At 40.9% G+C, this 20,219-nt stretch overlaps 1 protein-coding gene across 1 annotated transcript in view; it reads left to right on the top strand.

Annotated features, from left to right (window-relative positions):
- Positions 1 to 278: 278 nt before the first annotated feature.
- Jmy (junction mediating and regulatory protein, p53 cofactor) overlaps positions 279 to 20,219 on the top strand; it is a 49,735-nt gene continuing 29,794 nt past the window's right edge. Inside the window, exons 1-2 of the mRNA XM_051182979.1 lie at positions 279 to 1,544; positions 12,887 to 13,060. Of these exons, the coding sequence (XP_051038936.1) occupies positions 561 to 1,544; positions 12,887 to 13,060 (1,158 nt within the window). The 5' untranslated portion in view covers positions 279 to 560. The remainder of the gene's footprint in view (positions 1,545 to 12,886; positions 13,061 to 20,219) is intronic.

Below are 20,219 nucleotides of genomic sequence, written 5' to 3'. Positions count from 1 at the left end.
TGCTGAGGGACGCGGAGGGGGCGGGGCGCCGCCTCGCGGGCAAGACGCGCGCCGCCGCCGCCGCCGCCGCGTCAGCAGCGTGCCGCACGTGCCCGTGTTTACGTCCCTCGTGGAGCCGCCGACGTCACAGCCGAATGGCAACATTGTGGCGATGCTGAGACGCCGACTTTAGGAGTCTGGTCTCGGGTTCCGGCCGGCTCGGCGCGGTCGGCGGGAGGCAGAGCGGCGGCGGCGGCGGCGAGGCCGGGCCCAGCGAGCGGCGGACGGGACGCGCGCATCACGCAGCCCCGCGGCCTGGCGCAGGCCGGCCCGGCGGCCCAGGGCCCCGCAGTGCCGCAGCGAGCGGCTTGTAAACAGATCCGGCCGCACGTGACCATGTGAACTACCTGCTCGGGGCCGCGTATTGTCTCTTCAGAGGATCGCACCACAAAGGAGCCGCTCGGTGGGAGAGCGGCCGTAGCGCTAAGATGGCTGAAGGCGCCCGGCGAGGGTGAGCCGGGGGCGCGGCCACGGCGGGGACTCGGCCGGGCGGCCCCCCTCGGCCGGGAACTGGAGCTACCATGTCGTTCGCGCTGGAGGAGACGCTCGAGTCCGACTGGGTGGCGGTGCGGCCCCATGTATTCGACGAGCGCGAGAAGCACAAGTTCGTGTTCATTGTGGCCTGGAACGAGATCGAAGGCAAGTTTGCCATAACCTGCCACAACCGGACGGCCCAGAGGCAGAGGAGCGGTTCCCGGGAACAGGCGGGCACTCCCGCGCCTGACGGGAGCCGCGGGCCCGGCAGCCCGGCGACCAGGGGTCGGCCCGAGGCCGCTACCTCTGCCACGGCGCTCCGGAGCCCCGGGCCGCGGAAGAGCCCGGCCTGGGCCGAGGGTGGCTCTCCGCGCAGGGCGCGCAGCGCGAGAGGGGATCCCGTCCGGGGTCCGGCGGGCAAAGGACCCGAGAGTCCCCTCCGGAGCCCCGCGCGGGCCAAGGCCAGCCCGCTCCGCAGAAGCGCGGAGTCCCGACATGCGGCCGCCGTTGCCCCGCCGGCGCCCCGGGTGTCGTCGGTGCGGGTGGTGAGTGCCTCCGGGGCGGTCTCCGAGGAGATCGAGGTGCTGGAAATGGTGAGGGAGGACGAGGCGCCACCGCCGCTCCCCGACTCGGAGCCGCCGCCGCCCGCCGCGGAGCTGGAGTCCCCGGCTGAAGAGTGCAGCTGGGCCGGGCTCTTCTCCTTCCAGGATCTGCGGGCCGTGCACCAGCAGCTGTGCTCCGTGAACTCCCAGCTAGAACCGTGTCTGCCGGTGTTCCCCGAAGAGCCGTCCGGCATGTGGACGGTGCTGTTCGGGGGCGCCCCGGAGATGACCGAGCAGGAGATCGACGCTCTGTGTTACCAGCTGCAGGTCTACCTGGGCCACGGCCTGGACACGTGCGGCTGGAAGATCCTCTCCCAGGTGCTTTTCACCGAGACCGATGACCCCGAGGAGTATTACGAGAGCCTCAGCGAGCTGAGGCAGAAGGGTTACGAAGAGGTGCTTCAGCGAGCAAGGAAGCGCATCCAGGAGGTGAGTGTCTAGTCCCAGCCGCCGTCCTGGTTTGGTGTCTGTCAAGTGCTGGAGCTTCGGTTTGGGATGTGCGCAGGGCAGGGGTTCCGCAGCCGGCTTTCTTTATCTCAGCGAAGGACTTTTGGAAAGTCTTTAGGGTTTCTTTTTCCCGTTTTTTTTTTTTTTTTTTGTTTTTTTTGTTTTGTTTTTCCTCCAGTTTATAGAGGCAGAGATGCAATCATTTAGGAAAATAGGTGTTCTGTAAACTTGAACTAAAGGGATGCTACTCTGTCCCTAAGCCGACAATAACTTGCCCAGACATCAGCTGTTCTTTCCAGGTGTCATGCTTATGTATTCAAAATCGTTGTCTTATGGAACAACGTTGATCTCCTTTTTTGTTCCTCTTGTACGTGGGTATGAAAGTTTACCTTTCTGTGTTTTTTAGTGCTGAAGGTGTACCCCTGAGCTGCACTCCAGCCCTAAATTTATAAGTTTGTTGACTTGTCCAAATGACAACTGACACAAATTTTCAGACTTATCAAGCCTTTACAGATGGCTCAAGTTTCACTCCTGTTTTAGGGAGAAGGAAGGTCATGGGCAGGAATGCTCATTATGCTTTTTTGTTTGTTTGCTTGTTCTGCTTCTTGTTTTTCCAAGACAGGTTTTCTCATGGCTGTCTTGGACTTGATTTGTAGATCAGGCTGGCTCAAACTCACTGAGATGATCCTGCCTCTGCCTCCCAAGCGCTGGGATTAAAGGCGTGTGTCAACATCTCATGTATGCTTTTGTTTGTAGTGTGCAAACTTGTCCATACTCTTTTAATTCTTTAAATGACAGGAATAAGGGCAAGGGGGGAGTTTTCCTGAAAGCCGTATATATGAGCTCTGCAAGGTATGTTACAAAGTTATGCCTCCTTACCAGCTTCTGTTGAAACTTATTTAAAAGTAAATTAATATCTTCATCTAATGAACAATATGTGCAGTTTTTCAAAGTAAATTACTATTTTAATGTCATTATATAGCATGGTTGGATTTGGGATGGAGAAAAACTCCTTTTCATGGGTTTTTATTCCTGACTTGGGTGTTTGGGGTGTGTGTGTGTATGTGATCTGCTATTAGGCATTCTGGGTTTCTCCATAGAATATTAGGTGTTTCTCTTTTCTAGACCTAAGTATTTAGGATACACTTGTTTCTTGTTTATGTCACACACAGTATATTTACAACTTCCTTAACCAAGATACTATACTAGTAGTTGCCTGCCTTCAGTCCCAGGATTTGGGACTCACTCTGGAGGCAGGGGAAGGTAGATCTTTGTGAGTTGAGGCCAGCTTGGTGTGAATAGTGAGTTCTAGGAAGCCAGAAACACTTAGTGACACCTTGTCTTGAAAAAAAAAAAAAAGATTCTTTACTCCTTTTTGTTTACTGTATGGTAAACATCACCCATAATAATCTGATCCTAGAAGTTCATGAGAAGCTGGGCGGTGGTGGTGCACACCTTTAATCCCAATGCTCAGGAGGCAGAGGCAGGCACAGGTGGATTTCTGTGAGTTCAAGGCCAGCCTAGTCTACAGAGTGAGTGCCAGAACAGGCTCCAAAACTATACTGAGAAACAAAGTTCAAGGGATCTGTTTTCATTACCCATTTATTATCTCACTCCTGGAGACTTCTACCTTGATGTCTTTTTGGACAGAAGTGACAAGTATGATAATTCTTTCTAGTGTTCATGTTAACCTATGTTTCTTTAAAGCTTCTAAAACATTTTATTACTCAGCTATGTATGTGTATGTATGCTAGTTTCTCAAACTAGAAATTATAGTGTTTTCCAAACTAGAAGCTTTTTAATCTCTAGAGATGTCTGCTTCCAACTTTAGTGATATTCAAAGGTGGCTAAAAAAAATGGTTATCTTTGCTTTTAAATTCAAATGGGTCAAAAGTGAGCTTTCAAAAATCTTAGTTTTATAGAACTCAATTTTGAGTTTTTTTCCCAAAAAGAACACATTTTAAAAATTTTAGTTAGAATGCTATTAACTAATTTTTTTGTTTTTCAAGACAGGGTTTCTTAGTATAGCTTTGGAGCCCATTCTGGAACTGGCTTTGTAGAGCATGCTGGCCTCAAACTCGGAGGTCTGCCTGCCTCTGCCTCCTGAGTGCTGGGATCTAAGATGTTCAGCATCATTGCCCTGCTTATTTTATTCTCTTTAAGGTGCTTTTAATTTCTTTTTGTAATTTTTATTTATTTTCTTTGAAACAAGGCTGTTTTACATGTCAATCCCAGTTCCCTCACCCTCCAGTCCTCCCCTTCCATCCCCACCAAACCCTAACCCATCCTCTTTCTGCTCCTCAAGGAGGGTGAGATCTTCCATGGAAGATCTTCAGAGTCTGTCATCATTTGGGGCAGGGCCTAGGCCCTCCCCCATGTGTCTAGGCAGAGAAAGTATCTGGCCAAAGTGGCTTGGAAATGTACCAATATGTAGCTCAAGTTGACCTCCAACTCTTGATCTTCCTGACTCAACCTCTGAGTGCTGGGATTACAGGTGTGAACCACCACATCTGACAGCTTTATTCTTGTTATTCAGTAGAGGAACAAAAGAAAGTACTTTTTAAAGTCTGTTTCCTTGGGAAACAAAATATTTATTATAAATTCATAAACAACAAATATGTAAGTTTTTGGCTTTTCCTGAAGTTTACTTGAATAGGAATACCTCTCAATGATAACAAAAAGTTTGTAATATCTATCCTGAATTATACTGGAAAATTGAATGTGGAGACTAGTTAAGAGATGTCTGCCATGGGCATGATGGAATGGAGCAAAACTACTTCTAAGTAACTTATTTAGGTTGGTAATATGTTCTGCAGCTTAGATTCTTTTCTGTATTAGTAGTTTGCTCTTTGGGGTGGCAGTGTGTGGGGGGTGGTTTGTGTTATGCTAAGCAAGTACTCTACCACAGAGCTGTAATATGTCATCCCTTGATATAACACTTGGTTGGTGAAACAGAACTCTAGTCCAGGCTGGTCTTGAACAGCACAGATTTCCCTTGAGCACAGTGTCTCATATTAGCCTCTCTTGTCACTGAGTGATTGGCATGCACCATGTTTACTCTTCTTTTTAAAGGTAAAATCTTTTGTAGCAATTGTATCTATCACTTGTATTAGTTCTTCTGTTGCGTTTATTTTTATTCTACTTGATTTAGTGTTGCCTTCCTTATCTCAACCAACATAGCTTATGGAATTGAACACATTTTTTTATGCTGGATTTTTCTGGTAAATCACATGTTTTAAGAGATAATACTTTGAACATGTAATTCTTGTTCATGTTTTTCCTTTAATTTCCTTCAAGTTATGCTACCCCTATAGCATGACTTTTTCCTAGCTATAAAGTCCTTACTTGTTTTTGTTCAGGATGATCAGTGAATTGCTTAAGGGAGGTTTTATCCTCAGGGCATTCAAATACAGGGTCTTGTAAATAAATGCTTGGCCAAACCTTTCCCAGAGCCACATCTCCAGCCCTCCACTTTAAAAAAAAAAAAAAAAAAAAAAAAAAAAAGTGTAGGTGGGCTATGGTGGCACAAGCCTTTAATCCAGTACTTAGGAGGCAATAGCAGGTGGATCTGTGAGTTCCAGGCCAGCCTGGAGGATAGAGTGAATTCCAGGACAGTCAAGGCTGTTACATAGAGAAAACCTATCTCAAAAAACCAAACAGAAAAACGTGTAAAACAACATTGTATCAAAGGTTACTGACCTTGACACAGTTGAATTCTCTGTTTTGCCACCACCTAGTTCAGAGCACTCAATATTAGTGGATAAAGCATATCCATTTAATATAAAATTGTAGGTAAATACAATTTTTATAAGTTGATAAATGTATATTCTTAGGAAAGATACTTTAAATATTAAAATTCTCTTAACATTGTTAGATTTTAGATTTTTGAGGCTGGCCTCAGATTTATGATCCTTCTCCCTTAGCCTCCTGACAGGGAGAATGTGGGGGGGTCCCAGTTCCTGGCTTATTAACTTTTAAACACCAAAAAGGTATGGGGGCTGGAAGCCTGGTTTATGAGGTGCTTGCCTGACATGAAACCCTGGTTTCATTCCCCAGCACTGGAACCCTAGTGTAGTATCCCTTGCCTGCAGCACTTCTGAGGTAGGGGCTGGAGCAAGGGCAAGTTGAAGCCAACCTGGAACGCGTGAGACCTTGCTTCAAACAAAAAATCAACACCTAGAACAAAAACCATTATTGCAAATTATTGGTTGTTATGGAAGGTTGTGACACTTGGAGTTTTAATATTTGCAACACCCTTAAGGTTTAATATGGGTTACCAGGCCTTTAGTGTCATCCAACTCAGGAGGCCAAGGTGGGACAGTCACAAGCTTAAGACTTGCCTAGGTGAATTTAAGTGGAATCCTATCAAAAATAAATAAATAAATAAATAAATAAATAAAGAGCTGGAGGGGAGATAGGTCAATGGTAGAGCACTTGCCTACTGTGGGTGAGACCTTAGGTTAATCCCTAGTACTGCAAAAAGAAAAAAAAAAAAAAAAAAAAAAAAAAAAAGGGAAAGAAAAATTGGTATGGGGGAGCTTAAGAAGCCCTCACATGTCTATTATCACACCTGGACATTACAGTTCATGAGGCTTTACAGGCTATACAATAATACAATATTATTTTTAAATGACAAATGTATTCTAAGATTATATACTAAAAGCTTCAGTCTAAATAAAATGTAGTATTTGTTATTTGTAATTTTGTCTTGGACTTTTTACATGGGCTTATTGTGGTATCTACTATTTATACTGTAGGTAGGCAGTTTTTATATGAATACAGGTACCACCAAGGCCTCTTTGAACAGTGTAGTAGTACTAAGGTTTGTATTACTGTGTGTGCACATAGGTAGCTTGAAACTTAACTTGGACCTGGATTTTCAAGTAATGGTTTCTTGTATAATCATAGCTATTTTTCAGGTGGTTGATTTGGGCATTTTAGCTCAAACCTCGATTATGATAGAGGCTTATTTAACGTCTAAAACTGTTTACTTTGGAATTTATGCTGAATTCTAACTTTGAGTTATCCATTGACAGCAGAAAGTGCTTTCAAAGAGGCACACAGACCATCTTGCCACGGTTTAGAGTCAGCAGTCTGGATTTGATTAGGACTCATTACTTCTGATGGCATGCTTAGCTATTTTGTCTCTAAAGTCTCTTGCAAATTAGGACGATATGAAGTCACAGCTACCTGGCATTTACAAAAGTGGCTTCTAGTAAGTATGGTGTAGGTATCAAGCTCTGAGTATTCCTGGTGGAGCCCAGCTAGATAATACTCTACCATTGAGTAGTTACATCTCCAGTCCAAGTGGATGTCTCCCCTATTTTATTGAAGACAAACTTAAAGTGGTCTTGGGTTTGGCAAAGTTAAAACTGTTAAGGAGTGACAGAATTCAGATGCAGACCCAGGCCTGTCTTACCAACCTTGTGCTTTTTCTGCCATAAGGTGCCATAAGGTGTTTGGTTTCTTTTCTTCCTAACTTTCCTTTTTCTTACCTAGACAAAAATAAAGTAACTCAGGTAGCCCCAGCTGGCCTTGAATTCATGATCCTTCTGCCTTCATTTTCTCAATGCTGGAATTATAGCAGTAGCCTACCACATCTGGTTCTTTTGGGTTTCTTGATCTAAATCAGTAGTTCTCAACCTTCCTAATGCTGTGACCCTTTAATACAGCTCCTGTTGTTGTGGCCTTCAACTGTAAAATTGTTTTGTTGCTACTTAACTGTACTTTTGCTACTGTTATGAATCATAATGGAAATATCTGTTTTCCCATGGTTTCAGGCAATCCCTTTGAAGGGGGTCAAGACCCACGAGTTGAGAACCACTTATCTAAATGTTTACACTCTTTGAAGCAATTAGAAGGGGTTCAAGGTTGCATAGTGCCCAATCAAATTATTTCACACATCACATCTGGGTTTGATTGTTCCTTGCTAAAGCGGGGCCAACTTCCTTAGTAATGTGATGTGTGTATTTGGAAGTGAGAAGATGTGGGTTATGTTGCCTTCATTTCCTAAACCTTCACCTATAACTTTATTGGTGTTACTGTTCTCCATTATTATTTACTTGGCTTTTTTCTGACTATAAGCACTGTTACCAACAGAAAAAACCAAAGGTGGGCCATCTGTTGTTAAATCTGTGTTCTTGTTTTCTTGTAATGAGAAATTTCTTGTGGCTCTTTACTCTGTAAAAGACTAAGATAGGTTCCTCTGAATCTGCCTACTTCTGTTACTGATAGGATTGATTTTCAAGGTTAAGATGAAGGCATTGAAGACTTAGTTTTCCCTGTATTACCATGAAGGATGCTTGACATAAGCAACTTAAAAGGAGGAAAGATGTTGCTCAGTTCAGTTCATGATTAATTACTCTTGTTTGAACCTGAGGTAAGACAGGCTATCATGGCAGAGAGGGGTTGATGGAGCTGGGTTGTCCATCTCAGATGGCTATGGACAAGATACATCTTTCAGAGGTACACTGCCAGTGATTGCTTTCTCTGGATAGCCTTCACCATCTATTAGCCTATTCAACTATGAACCCATCAGTAGATTAATCCTTTGTACTCAGATCACTTCTAAATAGTGTCATTGTCTGACAAAGCCTTAAACACATGCGCTTATAGGTGGCAGGCCATATGCGCACCACAACAGACTATAAATAGTTCTTGGGGATTTTTGGTATAATTGGTAAAATTGTTTGCTTTTTAGTATTTTGTCACACATAGTGTCTAACTTTTGGAAACAGCACAGGGTCAGACATATTGAGGTACCACCCAGGACATGTGCTGTAATAAACTACCTGTCAAATGCATTGGATGGATGGAAGGATTTCTTTTCTCTGACAGTGTGAGGTTGCTGTTAATCATGGTGGTGGAGCCATGGCAGCGTGAAACAGTTGGTAACATTGCTCCCCTGCAGTTGGTGAGCAGAAAGGTGAATGCTGGCCCTCAGCTCACTCTATTTTTATACATTTCAGGCTCTCAGCCCGTGTAAATGGTACCACCCATATTTAGGGTAGGTCTTTCTACCTCAGTTAACCTATCTAAAAACACCCTCAGAAGTGCCAGAGGTTTGTTTATATTGTGATTCAAATTTACAATCAGGATTAACCATCACACTACTTAATATTTTTGGAAAAACATTGATTTTTATATATTTACTATAACCACCTAGTTCTGGCTGACCTCGAACTCCATATGTAGATCAGGTTGGCCTCAGACTCACAGATGTCCTGTCTTTGCCTCCAGAGTGCTGAGAGATTAAAGGCTTTCTCCACCATGCCAGAGGTCAGTGTTGGGTGTCTTCTCAGTTGCTCTCCGCCTTACTTTATGACACAGGGTCTCTGATTGTCCATTCATGGCAAGCCCTTGAGCTCTAGGAATCTGTTGTGTTTGCCTCCCCAGCGTTGGGATTATAAGTGCATGCCACCATGCCCGAGCTTTTTGTCTGGGTTTTTATATGGGTGCTAGGGATCTGGACTCAGGTCCTTTGTTTGCATGCCAATCATTCTACTGACTGAGTTATTCCCCCAGAGTTTTATGCTTATGAAGAATTACTTTATAAGTCACTTTCTTTGTAGGTATCTTTCTATTTAGGAAGGAGTGGTATAGTCAGTTTCTTATTCTTACACTGTCCTTACATAAATGTAGGTGTTAAGGCACTGTACACTTAAGCTACATGCTGTGGTCTGTTGCTTCTAAGTTAAAAGCCTGCATAACATATTACTGTATGGAATTCAGTAAACAGTTATAATACAATGAACAGTTGTGTATCCAAACAGAAGAGGCACTGTAAAAAATGTGTCTCTGTGTAAGGCAGTATCAATGAATGGGTCTTGCAGGATTAAAAGTTGTGTGTGAGTCATTGAGGAGTATGAAAGCTTTAGGGTGTGATGGCACTGGAACTGTGGCAGGATTGCTGCTGTCTCTGCAAAGTGTATCTCATGCAGTTAGAAAGATGTACCCATTCCTGAAGAGAAGTGGCAGTTATTTTGCTATAGTTTTTAGGGAACAGTAAGAACTTTTATTCTCAATCATTATGTTTATGCGGCACCAGGCATTAGTGTGGTGCATTTATATATTACATATTGATCTAATCAGGATATTCAAAATCTCATACATTTAGTTCTTCAAAATCCTTGTTATTTAGAATTATATGAAACAGTAGTGACTACATAATAATGACCAATGTAATAAAACATTCATTTTTTTCTATGACTTTGTACCAGTTTAACGGTTTCTTCCAATCCTCACCCTTTTCCCCTCCGCTCCTCCCGCTAGTAACCCACCCACTCTTCTGTTAATAGGTCTGTGAGCTCAGTTGAAAAAGAAATTTAAGTTGTTACTGACTCCTTTAAGGAACTAAATAAAACTGTATGTCCTTGTGTTTGAGGAATTTTTCATTAAGCAGACTTTAGACTTAAGGTGAAACATTTTAAGTTAGAGCCAGTTCTTATCAGGACTACATTGAGATGGAAACAAATTAAAGGATATCTAGAAGTGTTGGTGCAAACCTGTAATCCCAGCTGCTTTAGGAGGCTGGAGTAGAGTTGCAACCTCAACTCCTATTTGAGCTAAAGGAGTCCCAAGTAACTTAAAGACTTCCTGGCAGAACAAAAAGCTGGAGGCAGGAGCCAAAAAGCTGAACATGATGGTACACCTTTAATCCTAGCATTCTTGAGGCAGAGGTAGGAGGATCTGTTCTATGTAGCAGGTTAGCCAGAGCTATATAGTGAGACCCTTTCCAAAAAATAAAATTAAAAAAAAAAAAGAAAAAGAAAAAAAGAGCTGGATGTTTCAGTTGGCAGAATGCTTGTGTCCCTGTCTCCTGTGCAGAAAGTCCTGGGTTTAGAGCATTTGGGAGGTAGGGACAGAAGGATCAGAAGTTCAACTCAAGGTTGTTTGGATGCTTAGAGAGGTCAAGGCTAGCTTGCACTGTGTGGGATTGTGTCAAGGACAAAAGGAAGAAGGGTTGGAAATACAGCTAAGTAATGGAGTGGTTTTGCCTAGCTTGTGTAAACAAGGTTCAACCTTCAATTACACACACAAACCCCATTTGTTTTACTTATTAAGCTTAGGTGGTTAGTTATATGTAATGCTTGGTAAATTTTACTTTGTGTCTTCTATTCCCCAAACTTGCCAAAGAGCTTTGTCTGGGAAAAAAAAAAAAACACAACCCCCAGTGCTTTGTTAATTCTATTTATAGGTGTTCAGCCTGCATGTATGTCTGTACCACCCCATGTGTGTGTAGTGCCTGTGGAGGCTAGGAGGGTGTTAGATCCTTTAGGACTGGAGTTAGACACAGTGGTTTTGAGTTGCTGTGGGTGCTGGCTGGGCTCTGGGAGAGAGCGCCTCTAGTGCTCTCCAGCCCTCTGTCAGATGCTAGAGCAGAGAGTGCAGAGCTTTACTCTCCACCCCACTTCCCCACTTGTCTCTCCTGTTGCTATGTTTACTGATGGGTTTTGAGCCCTTAGGAAACACTTTGCAGAAATGCTTTACTCATATCCGGGTACATCTGCATTCTTAGTGAGTGTCTCAGTGGATAATTTCAAATTTCTCAGGCTGCTATCGGCCTCATTTTTTAACAGCCTCAATAATCCTAAGTATTCCAATTGTCATAATTTCTTTCTACTCATATTTCACAGTTTATAACCATGAGTGTGCATTTATTCTCTAGACTTTTCAAGGTTTTCCTTAGCTGAAGAGTGATTGCTTTCTTCCCGCTCCTTTGCTCTCCCTTTCCTTCTACTGCCCGTCCCCATTGAATTCCTTTATCATGAATGACAGAAAACGATTTCAAGTCTGTTGAGTGTATTGTAATTTTAAGCACATTTCATTTAAGATTACTTCCAGATTACTTAGATTAAAATAGAAATATAATCGAATTTAAAATACAGTTATCATTGCTTTTAAAGTAATCTAGTGTTGGAAAAAGCATGAAACTTTATAGCAAAGACAGATTAATAAATTAGTATTGTTAGGTGAGATGCCCCGGGCTTCTGCCAAGAGTATTAAGTTTAGTTGCTGCATAGTTGAGTACTGCCCTGTTGGAGAGTAAAAACCATGTAGGGAATGCTGGGTAAGTATTTTAATATTTGAAAACTGATTTCTGCTTTAGTTTTTGTACATTTATTTTGATAGAAAGTAGTAGTACCACATTGACTTTGGTGTTCAGAGCAGAACTCAAGCCTATATAGTATGTGAGGTTTTCTAAGTTTGAATTGTAGATTTCATAGTTAAGTAACAATGAAGGGAGAGGAAGAGTTTAGTTACTTAGACATATTGCTGCCATTTGCTTTTTTCTCATTTCTTATTTTGATGTTTATAAAATTTGGTGTTTAATCATTTTAAAGAGAGATAAGGTTCATCTACTTTTTCTTTTAAGGATTTATTGCCTTTAGAGGTATAAATGAGTAGTTTGTGATTCACTAAAAATTTAGTATGCCTGCACCCCCGCCCCCAAAGCAAGTCTGACCCTTCCCTACTGTTACTGTTTCTGGTGTGTGTAGTGTTAAGTATAGTGAAGGTGGACACTCTTGCCTCAAATTAGAACTCATTGCTGGGGTCCAGTGCAGTCATCTCTCCAGTCCTTAACTTATATTTTTTGAGAGCTTTCCAGCTATTGTAATTTCAGTGTAGTAAAAAAAAAAAAAAAAAAGTCCTTAATACTCTAGTTCTGTTCAGCTTAAAAACAAAACAAAAAACCTATTTATGACCTACAATAGGTCTTTCTTGATACTGGAGGTGGTGGGGTTTTGTTGTCATTTGTTTTGTTTTTAGGTGTGTATATTTTATTCTGCGGTTAGTTTTTGAGAGAGGATCTCATGTAGCTGAGGTAGCTTTCCCACTCACTCATATATAAGGATGACACTAAGCTTCTCCATAGCTTCTGCTCAGCTACCTTACATAACTCAGGCCCATTGTCCAGGATGGCACCGCTGGGCCTCCTGCATCAGTTAATAATCAAGAAAATGCCCTGTGGACATGCCCACAGACTAGTCTGATGGAGGCAGTCCTCAGTTGAGATTCCTCCTTCCCAGATGTGTGTAGGGCTGTGTCAGCAACTAACTGGCACAGTAATAAAGTGGGTTTGTTGTTATTATTTTGTTTCATTATATGGTTGGAGAGCACTACTAGATGGGGATTTAAAGACAGGTAGGCAGTATGTACTCCTCCACCCCTAATGAATCAGGTCTCTTACATATAGTAAGACACTTCAAGTATGGAGAGGACATGCAAACTGTCTGTTTAGTAACCTCTTGGTTCTGCATCAACCTGAGTACAGTATTATCAGCTACTGTAGTTTTCTTAGTATTGAAACTTTTTGTTTGCAGCTCTTGGACAAGCACAAGACTATAGAGAGCATGGTGGAGCTTTTGGACTTGTATCAGATGGAGGATGAGGCCTACAGCAGCCTTGCAGAGGCTACAACTGAACTCTACCAGTATTTACTTCAGCCATTCCGAGACATGCGAGAGCTCGCCATGCTGCGAAGGCAGCAGATCAAGGTATTTTTTTTTTTTTTTCTTTTTTAAATCATAAACTATAGCCACTCTAGTTCTGAGGCTGGCTAGTCACACATTTTAAATAGTGCAAACAGATCCTTGACCTTTCTTTTCTAAGATCCTTTGTCCAATGTTGGGACAATAAGTGCATGTATTATTGTATTCTTACTTGAACTTTTGAAAAATATCAGATTGCCAGTTATTTTAAAATAAATTTGGCACTTGGATCAAAAGGGTGTCAGAAACCTAAGACTGGATATTAGAATTTATAATTAAAAACCAACTGTAGTCATTTTTTGAGATTCTACCCTGAAAGGCCAAAAAGAACTAGCTGTGGTGTTCCCCAATACTGGACTGCTTGCAGTATTTGCAGACATAGTCTACGTTGACTATTCAAACTTTAAGTTCGTTCTTAGAGGTATAGTAATTAATTAGCAAGCGTGTATTGAACATTCATTCGGGTAAATCTATAGACTGAATGGGTGAGCTACTATCACTGCTTACTCCATTTTTCTTGGGAAATGAGGAGAAACAGATTATATTTATTCAATTTGTAACTTTCTTTAAGGCAAACAGCGGTATTTGACTCTATTTGTTATAAGCTATTGCCTATCACACCATCAGCTATTACGAGCAGTTTTCCCGCCAGCCTAATCCCACAGCCACACCAGCCTCAAATAACACACACAGTATTAGATATAAAGCTGTTGGCTAGTTACTAGTGTTTACTATTGGCTACCTCTGTCTTAAATATTCACCCATTTCTATCAACCTAAGTGCTTCCACATGGTCTTATCTTACCAGAGAGAGAGGGTCCAGACCTTCTCAAGGCCCTACATCTTGACCCTTATACATCTCCCAGAATCTTCCTTGTCTCCTAGTTCCATCTATCTTGCTGTCCTATTTGCCAACAGTGCTTTATACATTAACCAATAAGAGGAACATTTATAGAATGACATCTCCCATCACTCAACCACAACTATTTTATTCTTTGTGCTTATGAATGCTTGCTACATATAGGCATGTTTCCTAATAATTCTCTACACTTAGTTATTGAGTCCTTATAGCACCTAGGACCATCAACCTAGGGATGGTACTGCCCATAGTTCATAGTGTGTCAGATGAATGAATATGTTAAGTGGTACTGTTACACAAATTACTCATTTATGTCATGTCCATAGCTAGTAATAGTCACCAATTTAGGTGATTATAATTCCAAAGAATGTCTTTATTTTATTATTACTAGTTACTATTAAGTTAGAAGGACACACATTGTAAAAAAGGAATTATAATTGCTTTGGCAAATTATTTGTTATAAAACAAAAACTAAAAACAATCACTTATTATATAGTATCATGTGGATATGATATAATTTAGTTATTAGCTTTTTTTTTTTTTTTTTTTTTTTGTGTGTGTGTGTGATAAAACAACTTCGGGAGAAGAGGACTTTTTCAACTTAAAGTTCCCATCACAGTCCATCACTGAGGGAAGTCAGGACAGGAACTCAAAACAGAGCAGGAACCTAGAGGCAGGAGTGGATACAGAAGCCATGGAGGGGTGCTGCTTACTGACTTGCTCCCCATGGCTTGCTCAGCCTACATTCTTATAGCACCCAGGACCACAAGCCTAGGGATGGCACCACCCACAGTGAGCTGTGTCCTCCCACTCTAGTCATCAATCAAGTAAATGCACCAGAGGTTTACCCACAGGATAATCTAGTAAGGGCTCATTTTCTCTATTGAGGCTTCTTCTTTCAAAATAAACTAACTGGCACAATAATTGAGACTTGTATTTGGATTATAACCAAGCTAGGTATATCAATAAAATTTCAAAACCCCTGTTTACAGTTTTTGTTTTTTACAGCAGTTCAATTGAATCTAGGGATTTATGATTGAGACAGCCCTTTTACCACCTTAATTCCTGGACATTATTTTATCTTAGTTTAAGAAGATAAATTAGTGCCTAAATAGAGGTAGAAACATGATTTACTCTGACCCGTTGGTGCAATGTGTAGTGTGTTTAGAAAGATGGCTCAGTGTTTAAGAGCATTGACTGTTCTTCCAGAGGTCATGAGTTCAGTTCCTAGCACCCACATGGTAATGAGATCTGGTGCCCTCTTCTGGCCTTCAGGAATACATGCAGGCAGAATGTGAACATAATATGACTTAGCTCTGCACCCTTAACAAGACTTCAGGTGTGAACTGAAGCTCAAGAATATTTAGGACAATAGGTATTTGTTAGAGAGGGGCCTAAAATAACCATTGAAGGTTCTTAGTGAGGACACTAGGAAAAAACATTGGTATAGTGTTTAGCTCTACAAAACAAACGAGTTAAGGAAAAGATTGAGAGTAAGTGTGAAACAGATAAAACTTAGATAAAAATTCATGAAACCTAACCCTGGTTACATTAAAAACACATTATTTCAGTGTATTTTAGAAACTTAGTCTAAATGTTTCTTTCTTTCTTTTTCTTTCTTTTCTTTTTCTTTTTCTTTTTTTTTTTTTTAAGAAATTAGTATACATACATTGTATTATGTGGAGAGAGTGAGGAGAAAAGAGAAGAGAGAGAGAGGGAGACAGATAGATTGTCTTCATTTTGTTACAGGGTCTTTCTTAATGTAGCCCTGGCTGTCCTGGAACTCACTATATAGACCAGGCATGAGCTCAGATTTTCCTGCCTCTGCTTCCAGAGTGCTGAAACTAAAAACCTGTGTCACCATGCCCATTTACATTTCAACCTTTTCATACTTATTTTTATTCAGTGTTATTCTAAAGGTCTAAGCAGTCCAAAAAGCCCATAAAAGTACAATACAAAAAAGTATAAAAATACAAAATTGTAAAAATAATACATAAACCGGAAAAATTGAAGGAAAGTTCATTGTTTTTAGAAAGATGTAGAAAGTTCAAAGGGATCTTTGGTTTTGGTTTTTGCTTTTCAAGACAAGGGTTTCTCTGTAGCTTCAAGGATGTTCTAGAACTTCGTTCTGTAGAGGAGGCTGGCTGGCCTCGAACTCAGAGACCCTCCAGCCTTTGCCAATCAAGTGCTGAGATTTATGCGCCTCCACAGCCCAGCTAATTCTAAGGAACCTTAAAGGAGTTGTTAGAAAGAATAAGTAAGTTTAATGGAATTTTGGTATACAGTCATTATGAAAGATTTGGTTGCATATTGTCTTTTAGATGCGAACTATTTAAAATTGAAATATTTTTAAATGCCACTTATATTAGAAATCCTTATACATAAAACTTTTGGTAATAAATGCCACTAAAATACACGAAAGTACTTTTAAGTAAGAATTGTAAAAAAATGCTGAAGTCACTGTAGTAGAGTACTTGTCCTGCCATGCCTATTGCCCTAGGATGCAGTCCCCAGTAGCACAGAACAAATAAACACCAATATATCACACAAATTATAGAGTGACTAACTTTAGAGGTGTTATACATTAATAGATTAGAAGACTCATTATATAGTATGTCAGTATGCTGGTCTGTTGTCTGTTACTACCCCCCCCCCCCCCAAAAAAAAAAGTTCAAAGCAGGCTCTTATAACGCCTAGGAAGGATAAGTTAGTAGTCTAAATAATGCAGGCTCTGGTGAGGGCATCAGTAATACCACCTTTTGGTGGTTGCAGTAATAGGAGTGCAAGTATGAGCATAAGATTGTGCAGTCAGCTCACAGTCGTCTTGAATGCATCCTAAGCTGAACTGGGAACCACCCTGGGAACCAAGTTTGCAACAGATGATCCTTTGGGGATCAGAGAGATATAGTTAAACTATAGTAGTGAGATCTCATTTAATTAGTATATTGAATAAAATCAAATTTAGCAGTGCCTTTACAATTTATTCTTATTTAAGGTTAACATTTAACTTAGCAATAAGATTTCATCTACAGTAATGTTTTATATTTTATTTTTGCACTGTTCAAGGACTAAGTTGGGTGTGGTGGTGCACACTCATTAATCCCAGCATTCAGGAATCAGAGGCAGGTGGATATCTGAGTTTGAGGCCAGCCTGGTCTACAAAGCAAGTTCCTGGACAACTGGGGTTATTACACAGAGAAACTCTGTCTCAATAAAAACAAACAAAAAAAAATTAGAAGACCTAAAATAAACTAGTTAATGTCTTATATACTTTATTAAATTTTGGTGAGAACACTTTAGTATCTGCTGTTATGTTTTTAAAAAATATATTTATTGGTAAATGTATTTTACTATGTTGTAACACCTCTTTAACTTAGTCTTCCTAACTGAAATTTTGTGTCCTTTAACTAAAATCTTCCCTAAGCTTCAAGTCCTTCTCTTCTACATGAGTTTGTTAAAGGCTGAATGACACGTGTGTGTGTGTGTGTGTGTGTGTGTGTGTGTGTGTGTGTGTGAGAGAGAGAGAGAGAGAGAGAGAGAGAGAGAGAGAGAGAGAGAGAGAGAGAGAGAGAGAAAGAAAGAATATACATATATGCATGTCCATGTTTTCTTTGTCCACCTGTTGATGGACACATACATTCATTCCATGTCATTATTATTGTGAGTAATGCTGAAGTTAACATTGGAACCTCATACTGCCATCAAGTCTTTGGTCATATCCTTAAAGTAGAACTGGAAGAACATGTGGCCTGTTTTTAATTGTCTGAGGAGCTACCATAAGTTAATACTAATAGTTCCCACCAACAGTATGCAAAAAACTCCCCTTTCTTCATCTTCTTTCTAACATTTGTCTTTTGGATAGTATCTATTTAAATAGGAGTGAGATCATAACTTATTATGGGTTTGACTTAATTTCCCTGATGATTAGTGGTATAGAATATTTTTCATATACCAGTTAGCCATATGTCTTAGGCCCTGTGCCCATTTGAATTAAGATCTTATTTGGTTTTCAACACCCATCATGGTGGCTCATAACCATCTGTAACTCCAACTCCAGTGGATCTAATGCCTTCTTCTAGCCTTCACAGGCACCTTAACACACACACACACACACACATACACACACACACACACACACACACACACAATGAAAGTAAGACTTTAAAAAAGTTTTGTTAATTGCTTATCATTGAACAAGCAGCCCCAGTGTCTGGAAAAGTTACATTGTGTGCAGTATCAGTAAGTATATTCATAAATCTGTGTTGGCATTTGCTTCACCAAAGAATCTTAAGCTATATTTTCCCAGTATCTTAACAACACACAGAAATACTATAATAAGAGCTCATAAAACTGCAGTGTCCTAGCAATGATATACTTTCATAATAGAGAGTTCCATGCCAGAGAATTTGTGTTTATAAATTAGTTTTATTCTCCTGGCTACCTAAACTGACACACCTTTTTCCATGTTAAAACAGGCTCTGTTTTCTTTCTAGCCTTGAAATTCCAAACAGAGCTGTCATTGTTTTAACACACAGTCCAGCCGAACAGGGCTGCTGTGACATCTTCAAGTTTCCCAAGTTAGGAAAAGAAGCTAGAGAGGATTGCTGCTCAGTGCCTTGAGTATAGGAAAATGATTAGACAAGCTTTCTAGCACTTGGTTGCAGCACTATAGCTGCTGAATTCAAAAGTCATCCACAAAGCCACAGAAGAAATGTGGTTCAGGAGGTGCGCGCACAAGTTGTGTGTGTGTGTGTGTGTGTGTGTGTGTGTGTTACGTGTGTGTGTTTGTTCATGTTCTGTTGTGAGGTGGGGACAGGCAAGTGCTAATCCAGCAGTGTGCAAGTTCTCTTAAGATGACTATGCTGTTCTGTTTGGTTTTAACCTCCTCGCACAAAAGCCTTAATACAGAATCTCAGTTTTCTAGGTGTCCATCCCCTCCCTTTGTCTGTTGATGGGAGTTATGATGTTTATTCATGCAGGTAGAAATGATTTCTGTCCTCATGTTCTGAGTTAGGACATTTTTTAAAAAATGGTGTTTATTGAGTTTCTATTCTGTAGTTAAGTCTTTTGGGTTTTGACCAGAAGATCAAGCTAGTAACTTCAACAGTGAGTGTTCTAATACTAAGATTTATTGTCTAGGTATAAAGTAAAGCAGGTAATTAAGGCAAGAAAGTAAACTACCGCAAAGGAAACAATTATAAAAAGAGCGCCGCACTTTTAGAGGAGAAAGAACAAAGGAAAGGGACTGGGTTTATTGAGTCAAGCACAGAAGGCTGGTCCCCTGGAGACATGTCCTGACAAAAAGGATGTTGCTTCTTGTAGTAACCTTGATGGAGAGATCCAGACCTCTAAGGATAGGGCACTTGGTGTGTTGGTACTGGCTGTCTTGGTGGAAAAGGTAAAGTTGCATTGTGAGGCTGGGGTTGAAAAAACTTGATTTTGTTGTTGAGAAAGGAACTGCTAGTCCTGGAGTGGAAAACCAAGGCTGGGATGATGCATGCACAGCAGAGTTAAAGGTATTCAGATAGGAGGAAAGAAGGGTATCTCCCTCCATCCAACCTTTCCAATGATAGGACCTGAAAAGGGTTTGCAGATTCCAAACCGAGCATTACAAGGTATTGGGAGGATGAACTTGAAGATGAGGCAAAAAGGCCTCTGTAGCATCTGGGATTTCAAGCATGCCACACCATGATCATTTAAATGTATTATTGGTTTGGTAAGGTATTTGTGAAAAACATTATGGTTAATTAGTAACAGAACCATGTCTCCTACTTTTGCAGATAAGTAAATAAGTACATGAATTCTGCATCACTAATACACCCCCTCCCCTCCATTGTATTATAAATATCCTGTGAAGACTACTGCATCCTTCTCATTTTTGTACCCTTTGTATCATCTGGTACACTGGTGTGTCGTACCCCCCCCATGTATATTTTATTTTTTATTATGTTTTGCATGTATGAGTGTTTGCTTGCATGTATGCATGTGTACCATGTCTGTCCTGGTACTCATGGAGGTCAGATAGGGCATTGATCCTGGTACTCATGGAGATCAGAGAGGGCATTGCCTTACTGGATGGTTATGGATGGTTACAAACCACCTTGTAGGTGCTAGGAACCGAACCCAGGTACTCTTTCATGCTCTACTGCCCTACAGTGTTCTCTTTATTTAAATTATACACTTAATATTTTCAATTATGAACCACAGTTAAAGTTCAAAAAGAAATGAACAATATGCAGAGCATATATATGTATATTTACATATATATAAATTGTGTATTAGGGAATACGAATCCAGCATAAATGAG

The sequence above is a fragment of the Phodopus roborovskii genome, unplaced genomic scaffold (assembly GCF_943737965.1).
Source record: "Phodopus roborovskii unplaced genomic scaffold, PHOROB, whole genome shotgun sequence".
NCBI classification, from domain to species: domain Eukaryota; kingdom Metazoa; phylum Chordata; class Mammalia; order Rodentia; family Cricetidae; genus Phodopus; species Phodopus roborovskii.
Note: the sequence above shows the minus strand (reverse complement) of the source record. Positions and strands in the feature narration are given on the sequence as shown.